The following is a 25,000-nucleotide window of genomic DNA, read 5'->3' on the forward strand; positions in this document are numbered from 1 at the left end:
GTAACCCCTCCAGATTTGCATTGGGGGGATAGGAAGAGGGGAGGGAGTTCATAAAAATTTTTACGATACTCGATAATTGACCAAGCGAATGGAATCAAATTTGGCATGCGAGAGTATTTGGGTGAACTGGTGAAATCATTGAGCAAATGGTACTCAATTTGGCATGAGCCGATATTTGGATACGAGAAAAGATATGGTTATTTGACACCCTTCCCTGATCCCAGAAAATCAATAAGAAGAGAAGGGAAGGCCACAACCGGTTTTTTTTAAGATGTCGAGAGTTGATCTGTCAAAGGGCACCAAATTTGGTATGGATTTGTATTGTGGTACGAGTAATGTTTCTATAATTATTTGGAATTCTTCCCTAGAGTGAGATAGGAAGAAGAGATGGAAGCCACATACATTTTTGGTGCATATCTGTAGAATTAGTTATACAAAAGAAACCAACTTTAGTAGGGGAGGGATTTTGGGATGGAAGAATGTTTCTTTGCTTATTTGGGAACCCTCCAGTTGGGAAATGAATAGGAAAGAGGGGGCTCTCATACTTTTTTTTGTCTAACTCAATAACATTTTAAGCGAATGGGGTCAAACTTGTCTTAGGAAAGTATATGGAAATAAGAATTCAAGACTCCTCCTTTCTTTTAAGTGGAGAGCTTGAAAAGGGATGCACCTATACTTTAAAAAAATCGCGAAATGTTCTAGCAAATTAAGCTTAGGAGGGATTGGGGTACGAGGTCTTGATGATTAAACAGGGGGACTCTCATAATTTTATTTCAAATGACTTAGAAAGTGATCAAGCAAATGGAACTTAATCATGCTCGGGAAAGGAATTTTATACAACTAAAACATTAATTGTCTCAGAATTTACGAAATTATGAATGAATATATACTGAGTCTTAACTTTAGATGCAGAATAATGATTGGAAAAAAAATCTTGAGCCTGGCTTTGGAAACAGAACAGTATATTTCTGAAGACAAGAATCAATCTCTTATGTTAAATTTCCATCAATTTCAGGAGGTGTAGCAAAGCACACCGGGTCAGCTATAAGGAGTATAAATCAGAAATCCACATAAATCTGAAACTAATTTCGGAGTCTGCATTTTGAATCTGCATTCGGAATCTGCATTTGGAATATACATTCGGAATCTGTATTTGGAACTTGAATTTGGCATCTTATTTTTTAGGAATCTGAATATGGATTCTGTTTTAGTCTTTGAATTTAGAATCTGAATCGCAAAATCTGAAATTCGATGTGGGATCTGAATTTAGTGTACTTTTGAAACTTTTCCAATTATTTTTTATTGTTTCGTACTTATGATAATGAATCATGTTTTTAAAAAAAGTTATCACGCACTCACCTATGTTTTTTTTTCGCACATTGCAGGAGATGAAAGCTCAGCTGTATGCCGCAGTCGAGCAGTCGCCCTCGGCCGAGCTGGTCGATCCGGAAGTGCTGACCCGGTACTTCGCCAAGTTCGACGAACAATTTTTCCACTATTGTGATAGCGAACTAGCCAAGATCAACACATTCTACTCCGGTGAGAGGAGTCTGGTTTAAATTCGGTTAAAATACTTTACTTAAATATTTATTTTTCATTTTAGAAAAATTAGCTGAGGCTACCAGAAAGTTTGCCAACCTCCGGTCGGAGCTGAGCGAAACCTTGGAGCTGGAGGACAGCGGCAAGAAGAAGAAAGATAACTTCAATCGGGTCAAGAAAAATCTTCTGCGCAAGAAAAATGTTTCGGTTCGCAAAATTCAGGAACTGAAGCTGGCATTTAGTGAATTTTACCTGAGCTTAATTCTGCTGCAGAATTATCAAAACCTGAACTTTACTGGATTCCGGAAGATTTTGAAAAAGCACGATAAGCTATTGAACGTGGACTTTGGGGCAAGATGGAGGGCGGAGCACGTGGAGTCGGCCCACTTTTACACAAATAAGGACATCGACAGGTTGATCCACGAGACGGAAAATATTGTCACTAATGAAATCGAGGGCGGAGATCGGCAGAAAGCCATGAAGAGGCTTCGAGTGCCACCCTTGGGAGAACAGCAAAGTCCTTGGACCACCTTTAAGGTAGGGTTGTTCTCGGGATCCCTTTTAGTTCTGTGTGTGACCGTCGTCCTTTCCGGAATGTTCCACGTTCATCGAGATGATTGGATAGCTGCTTTCCGGCTGTACCGAGGACCATTTTTACTGGTAGAATTTCTTTTCCTGTGGGGTATCAACGTTTACGGGTGGCGATCGTCCGGCGTCAATCACGTACTAATCTTCGAACTGGACCCTCGGAATCATCTATCGGAACAACACATCATGGAACTGGCCTCCATTTTTGGAGTTATTTGGGCGCTAAGCGTTCTAGCTTATCTTTATTCCGAATCCCTCAGTATACCGGCTTATTTTAGCCCTCTAGCACTATACCTGCTGATGGCAGCGTTCCTACTGAACCCGTTGAAAATTTTCCGTCACGAAGCTCGTTTCTGGACAATCAAAATCATCAGTCGCATCATGATGGCTCCATTCTTCTACGTGAACTTTGCCGATTTCTGGCTTGCCGATCAATTAAACAGTATCGTTCCCGCCTTTTTGGACCTTCAGTACTTCATCTGTTTTTACTCGACCATAACCAATTGGAATCACGTGGACAACACCAACCAATGTATCGAAAACTCGCTCTGGATTCGATCAATAGTTGCGATGCTCCCGGCCTGGTTCCGGATGGCTCAATGTCTCCGACGATTCCGGGACACCCGGGAAGCCCACCCTCATTTGGCGAATGCCGTGAAATATTCAACGTCCTTCTTTGTGGTGGCATTTTCGGGAATTACCCAAGCGACCCGGCATCAGTATCCTAATAGTGCCGAAAATCCGTGGTTTTATCTGTGGATTTTGGCGTCGATTGTGTCGTCCTGCTACGCGTACACCTGGGACATCAAGATGGATTGGGGTCTGTTCGATTCGAAGGGCAACGATAACAAATTTCTGCGGGATGAGATCGTTTACGGTTCAAATGTAAGTATAACATTCAAATTATTATTTTTATTTGATTTGGCATTTCTGTAGTCTATTACAAATATGGACGATGTTATTCTCTTTAAAGATATGTAGGCTAATACTGACCAGGTGGTAGAGTAGATGTGATACTTATTAGATCGTGTGTGGGTTGATCAGCGAGGGAGTCACGGTGTCTCTGGTAAAAAAATGTATTCATCAAATATAATCATTGCTTATTTTTGCATCATGAAGCTGGGACTTTCCGCATTTTTTTAGCTCAAATTTAAAATTTCTATGGGAGAGTGGAATCATGGGCCACTTTTTTCTGTGCTCCATTACTTCTTCATTATAAAAGATAAAATGAAAAAAAAAAATAAACAAATGGTATGGTTTTCTACTTTTCTATTCTTTCATTAGGTCATTTTATTTAAATGTTTAATATTTGAATTTGTATCCGCAAGCTCTGACTATTTAAAAAAAAAGCAATATTTTCTTGAATTTTGAAAAAAAAAACGATTGGGAGTTGTGGGCCAGTCAATCCAAATTGACCAAATAACATGCAAAGTTTATGAGTTGATCCAAAACTGTAATCTCATATCTCATTTCGTTATTTTAAAGCAATTTTCGATAAGGAAATAAAAAAAAATGTGTATGCTCGAATAGTTTCAAAAACCTGACTCGCGAATGTTTTGGCAAAATTCCAAATATAAGATTTATATTCGTCTATGTTGCATTGAATAAAATTGACAAAATATTTTTCAAAAAACTTCATTTTGCATACGAAAAGTCAAGACAGGATAAATGTATTAAAAGTTATGAATGTGATGATTTGCGAACTGGTTGCGTTTGAGTAACTTAGTGATTCTTCATGAAAAATTCATTTTCCAAGTAAAAGAGCAAGACAAGACTAAGATAATAAGCATACGAGCGTATTTTTGGTATGAACTATAGGTTTCCCACCGATGCAATTTTCGAGTGCTAGTCAAATTATGTAGATAATTTTTTTTAAGTTAGTTATATAAAAGAAGCACATCATGAGTACATAAGTCAGCAACATATAGAAATATATGTTTACACAAAGCGACAACGATGACAGTTGGATTGAGATTTTTAACTCACAGCTGAGATATTGAGAGTGATCTACGTTGCCCCACTTTCCCCTACTTAATCCACCTGGGGTCTGGAAGAACCCCCCCATGAGGGATCTGGAGAAGCAAGTAAAGTACTCTACTGTACATTAAAAATTTTTAAAATCTTTATCAAATTTTGATGATTGAGGTTATTCAAGAGTAAAAATCTTGACTCAAAACAGATGCCATTACCGAGAACATATAACAGGTTCAGAAATCTGCTACAATATTTCAAAATTTTCTCACTTTTTGATAGATATTTATTCCTAAATATTCAACTTTAAGTTAGATTTAATTCATTTCAGTGGTTTATTCTATCAATATCAAAATTTCGGTTGCTTTATTTCGGATTCTGTGTCCAGTTTAGATCTCTTGATTTTCTGTTCTAATCATCATTAGAAATTATGGGACAGAAATCATTATTTGAAAAAAAAAAAAGTTAATCGGTTTTTAGAATCGTTTTTCAAATTTGAAATAAAAATTCATTTTTATTATTGATTTTATATTATTTTTATATAAAATTTCCAAATATGATAAAAAATTAGTAACCATCTTGAGTTTTTATTTCAAATCGAGATTCGAAATTCTTTAACTAAATTCTTATGTAGAATTCAAACCAAATCAAACCAATTCAAATCAAAATTACATTAACCATTTGAACTTCATACTCAAATTCAGATACCCAAATCGTATTAAAAATAAAGAAATTAAATCCAAAAAATCTGAATTAAAATAATAGAAACGTGATTGGGGGCTCTTCAATTCTTGGCTCATATATGAAATTCTAGTCTGGAACCTAAATTTAGAAGTCGTTGAATTATTTTTAACGTTTAAAAACCGTAAAGAGATTCAGAAACGAATGTAAAATTTAAATTTTGAATTCAATTTCAGAATTTAAATTCAGAGTTATTATTCTGAGTTCTGATTCAGTTCGTAAATGAGTTTCATAATCAAGATAAGCTTATAAAAATAACTTTTTCTTCGAGAAATTCAAGTTGCGAGAGATCACCGACTCAAAATTTTGATTGTATTTAATTGAAAAGATCAAAATTTTTGCCATATTAAGTTTGGTTACGCAATCAGCTGAAAATCATTGTTATAAAGTAAAATTTGCGATAATTTTGCGACTTTTGTCAACTGAAAAAAATTGGTTTAATTGTTGAATTGATTTTTAATAAAGAATCTTTTCTGATAAGGAAAGATATAAACTTCCCTTTAAAAAAATGCGAAAAATTCCATACTTCTTGGTGTATTGACTACCATATTTTGTTTTTAGCTTTTTGAAGAGCCAAATTTCAATCTAATATCTTAAATTTGGATCGAGTTTGCAGGAATCTGATTTAAACCACAACATTCTAAAATTGAGCTTTTAAAAATTTGATTTTTTTTCATTAATGGTTAAAATCATTGAATTTGCTCAAAAGTTTGCTTATTTGAAATGAGTAGAAAATATAGTTTTTTTTTAAAGAAAAAGGAAGCTTTCTTAAATAAACTAATTGTATATTCAAATAGAATAAGCAAAATTGACCAGTTTTTTTTAGCAAATTCAATGAACTTAACCATTGATTATGTTTCCTATTTTGTTACCAGATGATTTCTCGTACAGATCCATCTTACCATTTCAATTATTTTAGGATGAATTTCCAAAAGTTTTTATTTAATACGAACAACTTTTTTATCTAATAGAACTTAAAAATGAATAGTCATAATGTTTTTAATTCTTTTTTTTTTCATGAATTGCATTGTTTAACCTTAAATATCAAAGAAAAATATGGTTCACACCCCACCCCCCCCCCCACCCTCCTCATGAGACGGTACTTCCTACGGCGCTGCTATGAAAACTTGGTTATTAATTGTTGAGTGTTTAAATATTCAGTGGTTTATTCATATAAAAATCAAACTTTTACATTTTATTTTATTTAGTTAACTAATTCATCGAACAATAAATGTTTAAATAAATGATATAAATTAAACTCAAATAGAACGGAACAATCTGGACTGAAACATAAAAAGAGTAAATCTACTAGTTGGTTCTCCAAATCGATGAAGGTTCTCCGTGTCCTGGAATATGCACATCATAGCTGTCAATGGCTCATTGTATCCATAAGATGTTCTGTGAACTTGACTCGATAATAACGAATAGGACCGTAAAGTTCTCGATGGGGCGCTAAAATCGATCGTTCTTATTAAGTTTGGCGACTGTACTTCTCCGTTCAATATCTTGGCGACGAATGCGGCTTGTTGGATTTTTCGGCGGCGTTCAAGGGTATCTAATCCCAAAAGCTGACACCGGTCGGGATTAGCAGGAAGCTGTTCAGGATGACGCCAAGGCAGGTGTCGTAAAGCGAATCTGGCGAACCGCTTTTGCACGCGTTCAATTCGTAGAATCCAATGCAGCTGATATGGAGCCCAGACAATAGCAGCGTGTTCAATTATTCATCGGACAAGAGCACAGTAGAGGGACTTCAAACATAACGGATCTGTGAATTTTCGCGCCACTCTACAGATAATGCCTAATTGACGATTTGCTCTATTTATCACGGAGGATCGTTGGCTATTGAACGTTAGCTGCAAATCAAGTATAACTCCAAGATCGTTAACTTCAGAAACTCAGTTTAGCAACTGATTGCCGATGTTATAATCGTAAATAATTGGTGTTTTTTTCTGCGGTGGAAGGTTATAACAGTACATTTTGGAACACTAACCGATAGTTTGTTATATCTACACCATACACTTAAGTGATCTATCAACATTTGAAGACGAGCACAATCAGCAACGCATTCCACTGGCATGAATATTTTGAGATCATCCGCATATCCAATGCAGGTTCCTTTATCTAAGCTGATCACTAGGTCATTGAAAAATTGAGCAAACAGCAACGGGCCTAAGTTGCTTCCTTGGGGCACGCCAGATCGGTTAGTAAAAGGAAAGGATATGCTTTCACCAAACTTAATCCTTATAGAGCGTTCTGTTAGAAATGATCTAAGCCAATCAATCATGTTGCCATGCAAACCAGGCTTGGGAAGCTTAGCAAGTAAAACTCTATGATCGATTGTATCGAATGCAGCTTTTATGTCAGTATAGACATCATCAACTTGCATTTTTTTTTCTCCATCTGTTCCAGGCAATAGGATGTGTATTCCAACATATTGGTACACACCGATCAATCCGGCATGAACCCATGTTGTTCGACTGCAATGTACTGTGATGATGCTCGTAATAACGCCTGACTAACGATTATTTCGAATAGCTTGGATCCTTCAGACAAACTAGTGATGCCTCAGTACTGTTTCACATTACGTCGATCTCCATTTTAAAAAACTGGAAACATAAACGATGATTTCCATATATCTGGAAATTTCCGTTGCTGGAAGGAACAGTTAAAGATTCGGGCTAGAGGTGATGCTACAGCTTCAATGCAGCGGCAATAAATAGCAGAAGGAATTCCGTCAGGTCCCGGTGCAAAAGAGCCTCGCAGCTAATACGATATGTTCTTGATTGAAAGTAAAAGTATTGAAATCGAATGCGATCGACGGGGACATGATTAGTAGCTTCGGTGCACTCACGTTCAGAAGAAATGGTATCCGAGAAAACGGACCGAAAATGTTCCGCAAACAAATTACAACACGATTGTAGAAAAATACTGATGATGGAGTTGAATTGGATTTCCGTTTAGAGTTGACGAAGTTCCAAAATCTTCTAGGGTTATTGCGTAAACCAGATTGTATGCGTAATACATGGAGCTTGTACAGTGAGGTATTCAATCTACGATAGGCTTTGCTGGCTATTTTATACTGTGCTTGTGAGTCTTCATTCCGGCTTTGCGAAGTCTACGTAAACAGACATTTTTATCACGTCGCAGTTGCCGAAGGGTGGGTGTGCTCCAAGCGGGTGAAACAGGTGGTTTAAACCTAGGTACATGTAGATTTAACCAGTTGTTGATCATGCTGCAAAATAACTCAGTCATGTTGTCAACCGGTGAGTTGTCGAAGAGTGCATTCCAGTCAATGACGCTCAAATATTGCGAAAGATCAAAGTTTATCTTTCGGAAATTTAGTGATCCAATACAATGTGTCGGTAGGTTTGCGAGTTTTTGCCGTCAATCAATGTTGCAGCAGCAGCACTCAGAGGTGTTACGTTAAGCAACTTGGCCCCAATGTCATTTTTTTCCCATAGCAAATGGGGCTAATTGTAATCGCCACAGACCAGCACATTTTCGTCTTCAGAAGCCAGGGTGTATAATTCGCGTAAAGAAGCCATGTGGGACTCGAAGACCTGGACACTGCTATATGGCACAGAAAAGCAATTTTTTTCCGCAGATGTTGGCAGCAACAAAAACTTGCTCCAGTTTTATCGGGTACACGAATTTATCAATACGCGTGTTTCTACATCGTATTATTTTCGGTAAATCCTTTGGTATAACGAATCGTAAAGTGATCAATTTCACTGAAATATATGCTTTAGCACTTGTAAAAGAACAATCGAGTGTTGAAATTAAACTTACAAAAGTGGAAGGTTTGATAAAGCGAAAATCAATTTTATCGCATTGTCACCATTGAGTATTCTTGGTGACCCGAGTAAACAGTGTACCTAACCAAAATTACGTTGAAAAGTTGATTTTCTCATTGTCGTTCAACTTAAAATCTGAACCTCTGAGGGAACTAGACGTTACCCCGCCATGGCGGGAACATCACCGGGGATTCCTCCCTATCCGGTTGAAGGAACATTACCAGCTTATATGACAACCCGCCACAACGATGGAATACTACGTGTGTTATTGCTTCGCGCTAGGAAATCGAATGGAAAAGAAATACCCGAAACTGAAGACCCTCAACCAAATCAACAAAAAGAGGAAGAGAGATTACCATCAAACCCATTTATCATTGCCCGTTCTATTGAAGCAGTTATCGGGTACGAAAACCGGTCCTTTGTAACAGCTACAAAAGAAGCACGGGGTACACGGTACGTTCTCCGTACACAGTCTGCCCAATTGTACAAGGCTCTTCTTGGAATGTCTCACTTATTAGACGAATGTAGAACCCCTGTGGAAGTTGTCGATCATCCAAGACACAATTTCACCAAAGGAATAGTCTACGATGCTGATACAATTGATGTTGCTGAACCAGATCTCCTAAAGGAACTGCAAGATCAAGGAGTCACAGCTGTTAGAAGAATAACCAAAAAAGTGAACGAAGCCACTCTAAATACTCCCTTAATCGTACTAACCTTCCGGGGGACCATACGACCGGATCATATATTTTTCGGATTCATTCGCATCAGTGTTAGAACATACTACGATAGCGTCCAAATATGCCGTAACTGTGCAGCTTACGGGCATTCTCCTAAGTATTGCACTAGTAAATCGGTATGCCTCACTTGCTCCCAAAGTCATCCATCGGTTGAAAATCAAGCCTGTACTAATCCCCCTTTTTGCTGTCACTGTGAAGGCGCCCATTCTCCGATAAGCAAATTGTGTCCTGTTTTTCGTAAAGAAGAAGCAGTGATACGCCTTAAAACGGATCGGGGAATTTCTTTCTTTGAAGCCCGAAAATTAATAGAAGAGTCATCAAAAGCCCCCAGCTATGCTAGTAAAGTTCAAAACAGACTGAACGATAACTCGGATAAAGACCGTGAAATCAAAATGCTACGAGACGAACTTCTGAAAATTCGTGAGCAAATGAAAGATTACGTTGCACTCAAATCAGAACTAGAGGCCTTAAAACAAAAAATCATTCCTTCCACACCAACAACAGCAACAACAACTGATCGATCTAGAACGACAAAATTAACCACTACAAACATCCCTCCCGCCGAAACACAACAGCAAGAAAAAAATCGTGTCTCTCGAAAAGATTCAGGCCCGAAACAACCTAACGCAATTAATCAAACCCAAAGAATCTCGAAAAATTACCCTCAGAACTCCACCAATCGGATTGCTACTCGTAGTATAAGCAGGAAAAGAAACATTGATATATCTCCCACAGCAACGGACGCTGAATCTAAGAGATTACTAACCTGTCCCGAACCCAGCCAAGAGGTCATCATCTCCTCTGATGACGTCGATATGCTTTTCGGCGACAGCAATTAAAACAATCTTCATATCATAAATAACCAATCTTTATTTCCTCCGATATGGCTTATCATATAAAAGAAATTAGTCTAACATCTACCAGCAATAACACACAAAAAAGAATCATCACTTCCGTTCCACAAAACACTTCATGCTCCACAACAAATCCAAAAAGAAGGCACTCCACCGGATCGTCGTTTCCAGAACCGAAAGTAGAACACTTCACCGTTGAAGACAACACTATACTGTTTCACCCATCATCACTACCCCCGCCCAGCCTTTCACAGGCCCCGCCGTTGATCCAAGGGACATCGGCGGTTGCTAGTGTTTGGCAACCGGATGGTACTAAGGTCAGTACCCATTCCACTTCAAAAGAAATAGTTGCTACTCCTCCAACAATTCCAGGACTTGCACCCGACTGGGACCCAGGCGATGAAACCAGAGTTCGTTTCGCCCCAAGAAAAACCCGGACACTTTCGACTCCGACTGACACCTTTGAATTTCAAGCACGACTGAACGGTTGTAGCCCCATCGAGGATCTCATGCTCGAAAAACCAAACCGGATCATATCTCTTTCGCTCAATTCATGGATTAGCGAATCAACCAATCTTCCACACAACTGCTCTGAGCAGGAGATCGCAGACCATCATATAACAATTAATATCAACACTCAGCTGAGGTACTCATCATCACCTCCCCCGCACAGCCTTTCACGGGCCCCGCCGTTGATCCAAGGGACTTCGGCGGTTGCTAGTGTTTGGCAACCGGGAGGCCCACAGGTTCGTTATCCATTTATTATAAATCGAACATCAGCCATCGTTCCACAAATTCCACAGTTTGCTGTATCCAGCTCTACAAAACCAAATAACAGATGTACCTTGAAGGATCCCACCAAAACATCATTAACACCCCCGCTCGGCCTTTCACAGGCCCCACCGTTGATCCATAGGACTTCGGTGGTCGCCAGTGATTGGCAACCGGGTGGTACTAAGGTCAGTACCCAATCCAATGCCAAAAAAAACAGCTGCTACTCCTCCAACATTTCCAGAACTTGCGTCTGACTGGCAGCCAGGTGAAGGAACCAGCTCCCGTTTCGAACCAAGGCAAAATTCCTCAAGCCCAGCCGTGGGGATTTCATCAAGCCCTCCAAACGTAACACACATCGCCAATGAAGAAGCAGAAGCTAGATCACGTTCTACTTCAACCGATTCCCATGGATCTCGAGCCCAACTGAACGACAGTAGTAGCATTTCCCACCGTCTGGCTCTCCAGTGGAATATCAACGGTTTGATGAACAACATAAATGATCTCACTCTCATCGTTACACCCAACCCCCCTGAGGTACTCGCCCTTCAAGAGCTACACCGAGTCAATTCCTTTGTGCTCAATTCTTGGTTTGGCGGTAGGTACTCATGGTACACAAAAAACGGCGAGACCAGATACCAAAACGTAGCAATCGCAATTCGAAACCCCACCCCACATACATTGATAGCTTTAAATAGTCCTCTCCTATCGATCGGGGTTAAACTTGAATCTCATACTCCAGTTTCAATCGTATCAATTTATATACCACCCGGGAAAATCTCTGAGTTGGAGAAACTTCTATCTGACTTATTTTCTCAACTCGAACGGCCTTTTATCGTACTCGGAGATTTTAATGCACATCACCAATCTTGGGGATCCTCAAGATCAGACTCTCGGGGAAACATTATCTTCAACACAGCAGAAAAGTATAATCTCACTATTCTCAACAATGGGACAGACACCTTTCTTAGAGGCCAAACTAGATCTGCCATTGATCTATCGATATGCTCGCCAGGTTTTGCAAGTACATTTGATTGGATGGTTCATCACGACACCAGGGGGAGCGATCATTTTCCAATCGAAATAACCAAAAGAACAACCCTACCTTCTCTACAGCGTCGAAAAAAATGGTCTTATGACAGCGCTGATTGGGAAAAATTCGAAAATTTGTTACTTGAACGGGTAGACAGCCACATCTCATACACAATCGATGAGCTCAACAGCATCGTTTATGAAGCTAGCCTCGAATGTATTCCTCGTACGGGTGGTAAAGCGGGTAGGAGAGCGACTCGATGGTGGAATGACGAAGTTAAAATCGCAGTAAAGAAACGACGCAAATATCTACGTGCACTCAGAAAACTTGCTCAAGAAGATCCACGACACACTGAATACCATCAGAGATACTGTGCCGCTCGGAACTCGTGCCGTAAAATATTAGCCGAAAGCAAAAGATGCTGCTGGGAAGAGTTTTTGGATGGGATCAGTCCCCAATCATCGAGTGCCGAACTGTGGAACCGAGTAAATTCCTTGAATGGAAAACGCAGATCGCAAGGTTTTTTTTTGAAACTTAACGGAAAATTTACTGAGGAACCATCAGAAATAGTGGAAGGGCTTGGAAATTACTTTCAAGACCTCTCCGCTTCCACCAACTATGATCATGCCTTCTTGATTTCAAAGGCTAAAGCAGAGGAAGAAGGGATTATATTTAATCATATGACCAATCTTGAACGGGACTACAACCTGGTGTTTAGTATGAACGAACTAATTTTCGCCCTCGACAATTCTAGTGGGAAATCTACTGGACCTTGTTTAATTGGGTATCCTATGCTGAAACGATTACCTCTTCCAGCAAAATCTGCACTTTTGAAATCTTTTAACGACCTTTGGTGTCAAGGAAAGTATCCTGAATGCTGGAGAAACAGTCATATCGTGCCAATCCCAAAAAACGGCACACAAAGTAGGGAGCCTAGTCACTTCAGACCCATAAGTCTCACAAGTTGCCCTTCCAAAGTTTTCGAAAGGATGGTGAATCGGCGTTTGGTAACTCTATTGGACGAAAACGGATGGCTTGACAATCGACAGCATGCTTTTCGCCGAGGCCGTGGAACTGGCACTTATTTAGCCAATGTGGGCGACGTTATTGAAAAAGCAATCTTAAACGGTCTCCACGTAGATATTGTTTCCCTCGATATCTCTAAAGCCTACAACAGAACCTGGAAGATGGGTATCCTGAAGCAATTAAAACTTTGGGGAATAGATGGTCGCCTTGGGAAATTCATATCTAATTTCTTATCTGATCGAACGTTCCAAGTAGTTGTTGGAGAATCCTTCTCATCAATTAAACGTGAAGAAAATGGCGTACCACAGGGATCAGTATTGGCAGTTACACTCTTCTTAATAGCAATGAACTCAATTTTTTCTGTTTTGAACAAAGGAGTTCACGTTTTTGTATACGCTGACGACATAATAACTATAGTTACAGGAAAAAGTTTGAAAATCAACCAACGGAAGTTGCAATTAGCAGTTAATCGAATTTCAAAATGGGCGAAGTCAGTAGGTTTTTGCATGTCAGCTGAAAAAAGTGTTAGAAGTCATGTATGTCAAGAAAATCATCATCCATGGAAGTTCAAAATAGAACTTGACGGAAAAGAAATTCCGTATCGCAAAGAGCCAAAAATACTCGGCATAACGTTTGACCGCAGATTTTCTTTTGAACCGCACTTTAGAAGAGTAAAATCAGAAATAACAAGCCGATCGAGATTGATTAAAACTATTAGCAAACGTCACAATGTGAACAATCGTCGTACGATTCTCAGAGTTGGTAATTGCGTAGTAACAAGTAAACTGCTATATGGTCTGGAAATCACAAGTACAGCTTTTGATAAACTAATAGATATCTTAAGTCCCGTATACAACAGCATGATCAGAAACGCCGGAGGTTTATTACCTAGTTCTCCAGCCCTTTCTGCTTGTGCAGAAGCTGGGGTTTTGCCTTTCTATTTGATTGTGGCCCTTCATGCTGTTAAAAAAGCCATAAGTATATCCGAAAAGTCATTGAGCCAAGATGAACTAATTTTTTACAACCATGCCAAAGAAATTTTCCAAAAATACACGGACTTAGAACTGCCAAGCACAGAACGCCTAGAACGGCTAGGAGATCTAAGGTGGAATGCAAGCAAAATAAAGATTAACTGTGAAATTAAAAAAAACGTTCGTGCTGGAGACCCTTGCAGAAAAGTAATTGCCCATTACAATTCGATTGTAGAGCAAAATTTTTTCTTTTTTGACAAATTATTCACCGATGGCTCAAAATCATCAGATAAAGTAGGAGCAGGCCTTTACGGCCCCTCTGTGGCAATAGCACATAACTTACCTGGACAAGTATCTGTTTTCTCTGCTGAAGTTGCGGCCCTATTACTTGCAATCAGTCACCAAGATACATCTTCTGGGAATACCGTCGTTTTCACAGACTCCGCTAGCGCTTTGAGTGCCTTGGAAAACCCAAAAAATCGGCACCCTTGGATTCAAAGGATACAAAAACTTCAACCACCAAACATCACCTTCTGCTGGATACCAGGCCATACCGGAATTCATGGCAACGAGGAAGCAGATAGACTTGCATCACTTGGCAGAGATGAACAACCGAATCCTATGAATATCCCAGCCTCAGACCTTCATTTGTGGGTCAAAAACATGATCTGGCGAGCTTGGACGAACATCTGGTCTTCCAATAGAAATCTTTTTTTGGCTAAAATCAAGGGGAACCCTAACATCTGGACTGATCAGAAAAACAGAAAAGACCAAACAATATTATCACGATTACGCGTTGGACACACAAGGCTTACTCATCGACACACTTTAGAAGGAGGATCCACACCGATTTGCGAGCAGTGCAGCACGAGACTTACGGTAGAACACATCATCACAGAATGTCCCGGTTTCCATGGCACCAGAGAAACATACGATATTGACCAATCTATCCGCAACGCACTTTCCAATGACCCAGTGAATGAAGAAAAATTGCTAGAATTTCTCAAAGAATCAAGTTTGTATAATGACCTGTAATTCTTAAGTATATAATACAACTTTTACAGAGGCGAACCAGCCTGCGGCTGAAAACCTCTTAAATAAAGACAAAAAAAAAAAAAAAAAAAAAAAAAACTTGCTCCAACTCGTTCCCGTGCGTTGTGGATACGTGACGGCTGACGTGACATTGTTTCACTGCATAAAATTGGTGAAGATTTTACTTCAGATAATCTCGAATAATTTTATGTAAAAGAATGGTTCCTGCTTCACTTCGAAATTGTGTAGGTATTTCATTATAACTCTGATCTTAGTAACATCTTAGAGATGTGCAAGAATTAGGCATTTCAAAAAGCATTTAATGCCACCATGACAGCATGACACGATCAGCTCTGACGATTGTTGTTATATTTTTATTTTTCATGAAAATAAGGAAATGTCTTTCCAAGAGAGAACCAAAAAATGCTTAAATCCACAGACAAATGTTTTCAGTGTTTCATATAGAGTTCTACCAGATAAAAATCCTCGTTTCTAATGACATCTAGGAAACTATATAAATTATTTTATTCAAACAAATGCCCAACTTTAAGAAAGCAAAGTTTGAAAATTCGCAAAAAATTATATAATTTTGAGACCATTCAACCAACTAATTACAAAATATCCTAAAATAATAGTACCTATTGAATACAATCAACCATAAAATAATTGAAAACAATGTTGATTGTTTATAATTGTTTATAATTGTTTATTATCTTGATATCATCTGACAAAGGTGGGTGTCTGAATGAATAAAACTTAAATCTAGGTTTACATAAATCGTTTGCTAGTTTCTTAATCGTTCACTCATGTTATGCTCAATCCGTTGTTTGAAAGTTGCAATGGACACATTAAAATCGAATAGGGTATAGGGGAAAGGTTTCCTAAATGGGCCTTCCGGGTTAAATGACCCTACCCCAAGCAACCAAAAGTCGCATAGTTACTTAATCGTGGGCTTTCATAGTTCACATTTGGCTGAGTAAAAGGTACTCGAGAGAAAATAGCAACCATTTTTTGTAAGTTCTCAATTTAGACTTCTGAACGAACATGAAAAGTCCATAGAAGTATCATAGAAAATTTTTTGAGCGTTCTAAGCGACTTAAAGAATGTGAAAATCATATGTTACTGTCGTGCTTTCTTATGAACTTTTAACGAACTTTTTAGCTCCCTGAGGAACTTCAAAAGATCTTTTAAGTTCAATGAGGAACTTTGTACGAACTTTTACGTTCCATGCAGAACTTCTATAGAGCTATTGTGTTATTCGAGCTGTTTCGAAATTTTTCACTTGTTTTTTTTTCATATGGCTTAGAATTTTTTTCAAAAGCGTTAGTAACAGTTTAATCTATCTTGTTCTAGATATTTCACCAAAACAAAGTTGCTTTTTTCTATGTAAATGATGAATATGACAAAAATGGGTGAAGGGAGGAACATGAAACCGTTAAAAGTAATTTAAAAATACATGTTTATCATATAGGTATTCATAACTTATAAATTTAAATTATATTCACAATCTTTCAACATTTCTAAGTTTTAACTTTTTTCACACCGATTCCGACTCTTCTTAATTTCCTCCTTGATGAAAGCAACTCTCATATCAACAACAAAGACACATAAAGCACCTTAAATATTGAATACAATAAACAGCTGGTATCAAATGGAAATTCATCGATGAACACTGCGAATAATGTGGGCACTAGCTTGCACCGAAGGTAGTTTCATGCGACCGAAGGACTCAAATCATCAAAATCTAAGTGCTCATAGATTTGTATTTCCGCTAATAGCAACCAAAAATTATGCGTCCTTTCAATTTTATTTTCAGATAAATTTTGAAGAATTGTGATTGTTTTCTAGAATCTAGAATTTACAAAATTATTGTTAGCGGAGCAGTACAAAATAAAACTCCTTCAAAAAACAGTACTTCTTCCCGAGCTCAATTTGGCTTTTATTTAAACTTGTTGCAATAGATTCCACAGCACTTCGTTGTCGGATGTTTTTTAAAACTCCGGTTGGAGTTATTTTATCTGAAATTAGAATTTTAAGAAATAGTAAGGCGCACATATCACAAAAAGTAAAACCAAACTTTGAAAAACTTACGTTTGATTTCGAATCGTGCGAGTCTGGTTTAAAAGAAGTTGATGGATCATTTAATGAAAACAAATGTTTACATTTTTTATATTTAGCCTACTTTGAAAAAGTGATAATCATAAATCAACTTTAAATTGATGTTTAAAATCACTTCAATTCAAGCATTGCCATGGTACAGAGGTAGCTTGTTCAGTTCTCACCACGAAGGTCCAGGTTCAAATCTACAAGCATATAAATTTTTCAAGTAAGTATGAAATTCATTTAAAGAAGGGGCATGTAATAGTCTTACACAGATTTGTGAAGATAATAGATTCCAAATTAAGTAAAAGTACGTGAACGCGTTATTTTTTTCTTTTTCTGTTTCATTGATAGTTTCATGCAAAGGCTGAGTAGCCTTCTACTCAGCTTTGGTTATAGAACTTAAAAGTGTGAATAAGAACTTAAATTTTCAGCTGAGTAGGATGCTATACAGAGCACAAGCAGGGCTGAGTAAGCTTTCAAGAGGCTGTTTTATGGAACTTCTGGTTACTTGGGTACGGCTGTCTGATGAAATGGCTGACTAGACAGCTTATCTGACCAATGCATTTTAAGGGTGATACGCTTAGAACATAAGGCAAGAAAGAATTTTATGAATTTACAAACTCAAAAAAAAAATTAAAAAATCATACAAGGTTTTGATACATTTTGATGTAATATTTCGACTTTTAAAAATTATACGTAAAGAAGCTTAAAACAAAAACTAGGATGGTTTTTGTTTCTTACTCAAATGAACTTAAGAAATTAAACATATTTCAGCTTTTGTGGAGGTTTAATAATGATTATATAGTGGAATAATAGAGTGTTTTTGTATGCCCCCATCATGTTTGAAAAATGCCTCCATCCTGAAATAACAAGTTAAATAGAATAAATAAATTATTTTTATCATTGAACCTTCAAATGTAAGCTCTGAATAACATCTTAAGAGAAAATCGAAGATCTAAAAACAGATTTGATAAAGTTTTTCTCATGAATGAACTGCCTCCATAGTATGGGAACCCTAACTTTTGTTTTATTCCATAAAATTATAATATACATAGAATTTTATAAAACATCAGCTTTGTCGTACGCAAATTATTGCTTTCTAGCAGTTTCAATGAAATTATACGGAAATATTGCCCAAATTTTGTTCAACACATTATTAGGCGCATTTAGCCCGCACGGTTTGAGGTTCGGCATTTTAGACAACACTTATAATAAAATCGTTTTCTTGGAAACAGAAGAAAATTTAAACATAAAAATTACTCCAATGTATAGTAAACAGATGCCTGCACACGTGTATATAGTTTTTGTACACATATTCTATCTGATATTTGAAAAAATCAGTGTTCTGCTTAATAGGCGCATATAGCCCGCTCCTCCCCTAATTACGGAGAAAGCATATTTTTGCGGCACGAAGGGGGTCGTTACTGCCATAGAGCGTACTTCGTGGTTCCAATGAGAGCCAGTCTCCGTTCCGAAGGGTTCGTTCTGGAGCATAAATGTTACAACGGGAAAGCAGCCAACAGCAGTCAATTTCATTTCTTAAGATCTTTGCCACGAACAGTGATCGACCAATGGAATGACGATCAGCCAGCGTATGGAGTCCAAGCAGAGCACATCGTTGCGGATAAGGCGGTAGATTTAACGGGTTTTCCCAAGGTCGTTCACGGAGAGCATACCGCACAAATCGCCGTTGAATTGCTTCGAAACGCGCAACCCACAATGCCTCAAACGGCCACCATACCAGATTCGCAGATTCCAATATTGATCGAACCAGGCAGCAATACAAAGCTCGCAAGCAGACGGGGTTGGTGAATTCTGTACTCAGGCGTATAATGAATCCCAGCATCCTGGGATTGATGCTCGGATTTTCAAATTTACTTTTTATTTTGATTTTGAAAATAAATTAAGTGAAGACTGATCAGTTCGTGATCTTTCCACTAAAATCAACAATTTTGATTTTTTTTCTCAATTTTTAAAAATGTGTAAACTAAATTTCGATTGCATTTTTACTTATACAAAAACCTCTAAAATGGCCACTTATGCAATCAAAAAAGGCTATGATCATTTAGAAACCAGGCAGTTACAAACGTGTGTATTTTGAAAACTATTCATTTGATCGAAAACCTTTCTATGGAGGAAATGAAGGTGTCATGTTATCATAATTTAATATAGAAATATAAACAAAAAATATACCGCTCATTTCGAGAAATACTCTTACTTTATCATAAAATCTCTTTTTTATCGTTGCAAACTTTTTTCAGTCATGTGTTATGTGTTATTATTTTTACCCTAGAAGCAGAACCTTTGCAAAATCATTGATATTTTACAAGCAGTTCGAATTCCACGATCGCAGGCGCGGTTAAGTAGAACAAGTACCACATCACCTATGATTGCTACTGCGTGTTTGACCGAGGCCATCAATTTTGTTCAAAGGTCAAAAGAATGGTGTCCAGGATTGACAGCCCTTTCACAATATCCACAACTAATGCTCTCGCTTTAATAACGGCGCCCGCCACGTCCTAGTAGTCAAATGATAGATATGAAAAAAGAGAAAGAGATGAAAGATCTACATATGTTGTGCTTTGAGACCGAGGTTCCCCCTGCATTTTGAAGCAAATAATTGGTTGGTGGAATGAGAGAAAGAATTCGATCGGGATACACTTTTGACTATCCAGCAAACATGAATTCGTATCAGAAATGATTACTTAAGTCGTTCACAATGGTGTTGCGAATCGAAATTTCAACTGCATAGGGAAAAGATCGTATAAAATGTCGTCTCATGTCGGTTTAAATCGGATAGGATAAAAAGTCTGCCATGTTTGAAATTTTTAAATAACTTTGCTCCTGCGCGGGCTTCAAGTGAGAAAATTATCGTCATGTTCTCTTTGCAACCAACATTGCATCTTGATGTTAAAAAATCAGAAGGGTATTGATCAATGAGAGAATGGGGGGAATGGGGTAACCCAATTCCCCTTTTCTTTGTTGAAAAAAACATCAGTGGTACTATTCTTTTTCGCACTCTTTTTTCATATTTTTGGTTCTCAAAGCCAATTGCTTCGAGCTTGATTTATTTGTTGAACAATTTAGAGCAAACTGTGGAAGGAAATTTTGTCGATTTTCAATAATTTTTATTTTAACAAGCAAAACACATAGTGATAATATTCTTTTTTTGCTCACTGTAGCACTGCGGGTGGAGATCCGAAACGACCTTCAGTGGTCTGTCTTATTACAAAATACAATATTGTCTACGAGTTGAGACTATTTATCTTAGATGTTTATAAATTTAACCGATGTTTGAAAGTATTTAAAATACCATTAGTTAAAGTAGAAATTTCTAAGTGTTCCCACATATTTCCATTCCATTTAACTGAACTTTTTAATAAAATTTGCGTTATACAAAATTGCCTTTGTAAGGTTTCGGTGTCGATTTGAGCAAACATGCTACAAAGGGTCATTTCCGCATAACGGACATTGGAACTTATTCTAATGATAGCTTAAAAGCTACTTTTGCTGGCAAGAAAATTCCTCTTAAATGAGTCTTAAGCGCTTACAAAGCTTCAATCAAATCAAACAGAGAATTCCAATGAAAACAAAACCGTCCAGTGTGAAACGTTTACTTAATGCTCATTTGCACTACAGTCAGAGCTTCATTTGGCGTGAAGTAATTCCATTGCTCATTCAATTTGTTGTCTTGTTGTTCTTTTTTTCCGTCTTCCAGTGGTTCTACTACTTCGCCATCGTCGAGGACCTGATACTGCGGTTCGGTTGGACCCTTTCAATGAGCCTCATTGAGATGGGCTACATCGACCGGGAGATTATCGTGTCCATCCTGAGCCCGCTGGAGGTTTTCCGGCGCTTCATCTGGAACTACTTCCGGCTCGAGAACGAACATCTCAACAATTGCGGTAATTTCCGAGCGGTGCGAGACATTTCCGTGGCCCCGATGGACTGTTCGGATCAGGTATGTTTGTTTTGGTATTTTGAGGAGGTGGGGAAACAAGGGGGAGGCATTTGGGTTCCATTTCCTCTACCGGATGCTTCTTGACATTGAGGCGTGGGAGAAATGACAACGGTGCTCATTAAGACGGAGCTTTGGTTTGATTTTTGCCATCTTGCAGACGACGATCCTGCGGATGATGGACGAGGAAGATGGCGTTCGAAATCGGCGGACGGTGAAGAAAATCAGCGGCAAGAAGAAATCGGAACACCGGCTGCTCCTTCGCGAGGCCGAATCGACGGAAGACCTGGAAATGTAAAGATACGCGTAGCTTCTTTCGCTGACTTTGGTGACTTAGTGACGATGATGAAGAAGATGATAGAGCGCGCCTATTTTAGAGAAGACTCCGCGTCCTCTATCATGACTTACATGTGCATGTGCTGTTTACATATCCGTATTCTTTGTCATGTGAACCATACAACCTACATCCTCGTACACCATTTACATATCCGGTTCCGGCGTAGGTGTGGAATCGTATCGTGCCGTGTCGTTGTATGTTTGTGCCAAAACAAATCATGCTGTTTCGCTTAGTTCGTTTACATTTTGCCGTTCGTCCCGGCTGATGGCGCACGTAGGACAAGATTTTTCTACGCGACAAGAATTGCATTTCAAGCATCCCCCCATCACAGTACCACCGATTCTAGTGAGTTTGCCTTTTGAGCTTGTACAGAGAAAAAAAAATTAAAATTATACGGAATAATGCTCGCGAATCACAGATGCCGAATGAGCGCGAAAGTTGCTGATGTATTTTTAATTTATGTATATGTACGTCCTCGGTGGAGCTTTCCGAATGTTTACCTGACTAAGTAATTTTATTTTGTATACAATTATTTCATAACTATGCTTGATTTGTTTTGAATTCTGATTTTTGCATTCTTTGCAAATTTAAATATTTATTCATTTGTTTATTTGGTAACATCCCAAGTAACCAAAAGTTCCATAAAATGGTCTCTTAGAAGCTTACTCAGCCCTGATTGAAGGCTTTATAGCGTTCTACTCAGCTGAAATTTTAAGTTCTTATTGATACTTTCAAGTTCCATAAACAAAGCTGAGTAGAAGGCTACTCAGCTTCAAATGAAACTTTGAAAAAAAAAACCTTGCAAAAATAAAGCGTTACTTTTTTACTTTGAATTCGGATCTGCTTTAATCTTTATTACTATTTATATTTGTTTCTATTTTCAACAATTTTAAACTTACTTGAAAATTTATCCTGCATGGAGACTTGAACCTGAACCTGTGGAATGAAAGCTGAGCACGTTACCTTTGAACCATGGCTGTTTTCTGATTCAATGGTATTTAAAACATCTATTTGAAATAATTTACGGGTTATCCTTTTAGAAGTAGGCGGGATGAAAAATAGTAAACAATCAGCTTCAAAAAGTATAAACAGAAGTTGTGAAACGAGGACTGCCGTACGAAATAAATTATCCTTGCCTCAATTTTGCACACCATGAATAGATAATATCCGTGTAAGTCGTATCCACATTTAAATTTGAACGTAAGTGCACGAACTGAATTCTTTTTTGTAACATATGTATCTCATTGTATAATGTTTATTTGCAGTTCAGAAAAGGAATATACCTAAACATATGGGCCGTGAACAAGCCGCTGCAATTTCTGTTACAATACAATCCAATTTAAAAAAAAAAACTGCAGAAATAGATTCTACATGAGGAAGTTGTAATTTGTTTCTAGTTTTTTAACATTTTCCTAAATTAAAACACATTTCATGTACATTTTAGATTGACTGAAACCAAAGAAAAAAAAAATTAAGATAATTATCGATTTTTACGGCAAATCCTCGCATTCAACGGAATAATAATGAGCTCAATCGACCCACATTTCGTCCATCGATGAACTTCCCGTTGAAATAATCTGCCTTTGATATTTGTTGGAATATACTTGGTGCTGGATGTGTCGTTAATGTTGCTGTGAGAGTTACTTTCATTGAAAAGGGAAACAAGAAGAATCGGAATCACTATGTTTCTACTAATGTGGAAATCGTTAAAACCATGAAATGTAGTCTGATAGTGAATATTCATATGTAATTCAAATTTATAACCTAATAATATACAATCGCTGATAAATATGCATTTCCCAAATAATTTTTACTTTATTTATGTTTCTTCCTCCACCCATTTTTGTCCAATTCACCATCGAAGTAGGGATAATGCAACTTTTTTGGGAAAACTTATATGAACATGATAGATCGAACTGTTACCAATTAAGAATGTTCCAAAACTAAAGAGTTTTTGTTTGACAACTCTGGTTCAAGGAAAGCTGGTGCTGAAATTTGACTTTTAATGAGTAAAATATTCTCATAATATTATTTTCTTTTCTCATTCCATTTTGTTCCAATAGCCGGCGACGGTAATAAAACAAACCATTCTTTCTTTTTTTTTTGTAAATAATCCATTTTTGTTCACAAATTGAAAATGCATTCGAAAAATTTTCTAAGAGAATGTAAACCAACCAGAATTGAAAATTTTGACACAACTCAATTCGCATTGAAGTTCCATAGAAGTTCCGCATAGAACCAAAAAGTTCGTAAGAAGTTCCGCAAGGAACCAAAAAGTTCGTAAGAAGTTCCGCATGGAATCAAATAGTTCGCAAGAAGTTCGTAACGAAGCATGATAAGCCGAGTTAATATCCGGACTTTTTAAGGTACTTAGAACGCACAAATATGTTATATGCTACTTGTTTAGACTTTTTATGTTCGTTCAGAAGTCCAAATGAAGCACTTAAGGGAAACGGATTTTATTCCTCTCGAGTACCTTTTACTCAGCGAAATGTGAACTTAAAACGTACAAGATTAAGTAGCTATGTGACTTTTGGTTACTTGGGATGTCAACGGACCACATTTTTATCCCAATAATTAATTGTATACAAAAACAACTCTATTAAAAGACAGCGTATTGAAGACCTTTATTCATTTGAATAATCTGAATTCATTTCAAATTTTTTGCATCCCAATCAATGGTATGTTTTATTCAAATCTTCTAAGGAAGTTACATAAACTTTTATCCAATGAAATTAGACGTTTCTCGAATATTTAGCAACTGAGTAACACAGATTAAGCCAAGCAGGCCCATGCAAAAGATTGCATGGAACTTTTATGAGATTTTTGACCATTTACAGCATTTTTTAGATCAGTGGAAGTCATTTGCCGGATTTAATTAAATAATAATATTTTATATTTACTCAGCTAAGCTAAGTGGTTTGAACTTCACTTCATATGCTGCTCCTCTCAGAGGGTTTGTACTGCATTTCAATGTAGTGATCCTCTCAGGAGGTTTGTGCTTCATTTCAATAAACTGCCCCTCTCAGGGGGTTTGTACTTAAATTCAATGTACTTCCCCTCTCAGGGGGTTTGTACTTCATTTCAACGTACTGCCTCTCTCAGGGGGTTTGTACTTCTTTAAAATGTACTGCCACTCTCAGGGGGTTTGTACTTCATTTTAATGAACAGCCCCTCTCAGGAAGTTTGGACTTCATTTCATTGTATTGCCTCTCTCAAGGGATTTGCACTTCTGTCTAATGTACTGCCCCTCTCACGGAGTTAGTACTGCATTTTAATGTACTGTCCCTCTCAGAAGGTTTGGACTTCATTTCATTGTACTGCCCTCTCAGGGAGTTTGGACTGCATTTGAATGTACTGCCCCTGTCAGGGGGTTTGTTCTTAAATTCAATGTACTGCTTCTGTCAGGGGGTTTGAAATGTACTGCCCCTCTCAGGGGGTTTGTACTTCATTTCAATGAACAGCCCCTCTCAGGAGGTTTGGACTTCATTTCAATGTACTGCCCCTCTCAGGGGGTTTGTTCTTAAATTTAATGCACTGCC

General features: G+C 37.8%; 1 protein-coding gene across 1 annotated transcript in view; it reads left to right on the forward strand.

Annotated features, from left to right (window-relative positions):
- Positions 1 to 24,898, forward strand: part of LOC129752098 (xenotropic and polytropic retrovirus receptor 1) — a 28,959-nt gene extending 4,061 nt beyond the window's left edge. The window contains exons 2-5 of the mRNA XM_055747890.1: positions 1,386 to 1,539; positions 1,604 to 3,012; positions 20,882 to 21,124; positions 21,282 to 24,898. Coding sequence (XP_055603865.1) covers positions 1,386 to 1,539; positions 1,604 to 3,012; positions 20,882 to 21,124; positions 21,282 to 21,419 — 1,944 coding nt within the window. The 3' untranslated portion in view covers positions 21,420 to 24,898. The remainder of the gene's footprint in view (positions 1 to 1,385; positions 1,540 to 1,603; positions 3,013 to 20,881; positions 21,125 to 21,281) is intronic.
- Positions 24,899 to 25,000: the final 102 nt, after the last annotated feature.

This window comes from Uranotaenia lowii, chromosome 3, assembly GCF_029784155.1.
Source record: "Uranotaenia lowii strain MFRU-FL chromosome 3, ASM2978415v1, whole genome shotgun sequence".
In the NCBI taxonomy this organism is placed as follows: Eukaryota; Metazoa; Arthropoda; class Insecta; order Diptera; family Culicidae; genus Uranotaenia; species Uranotaenia lowii.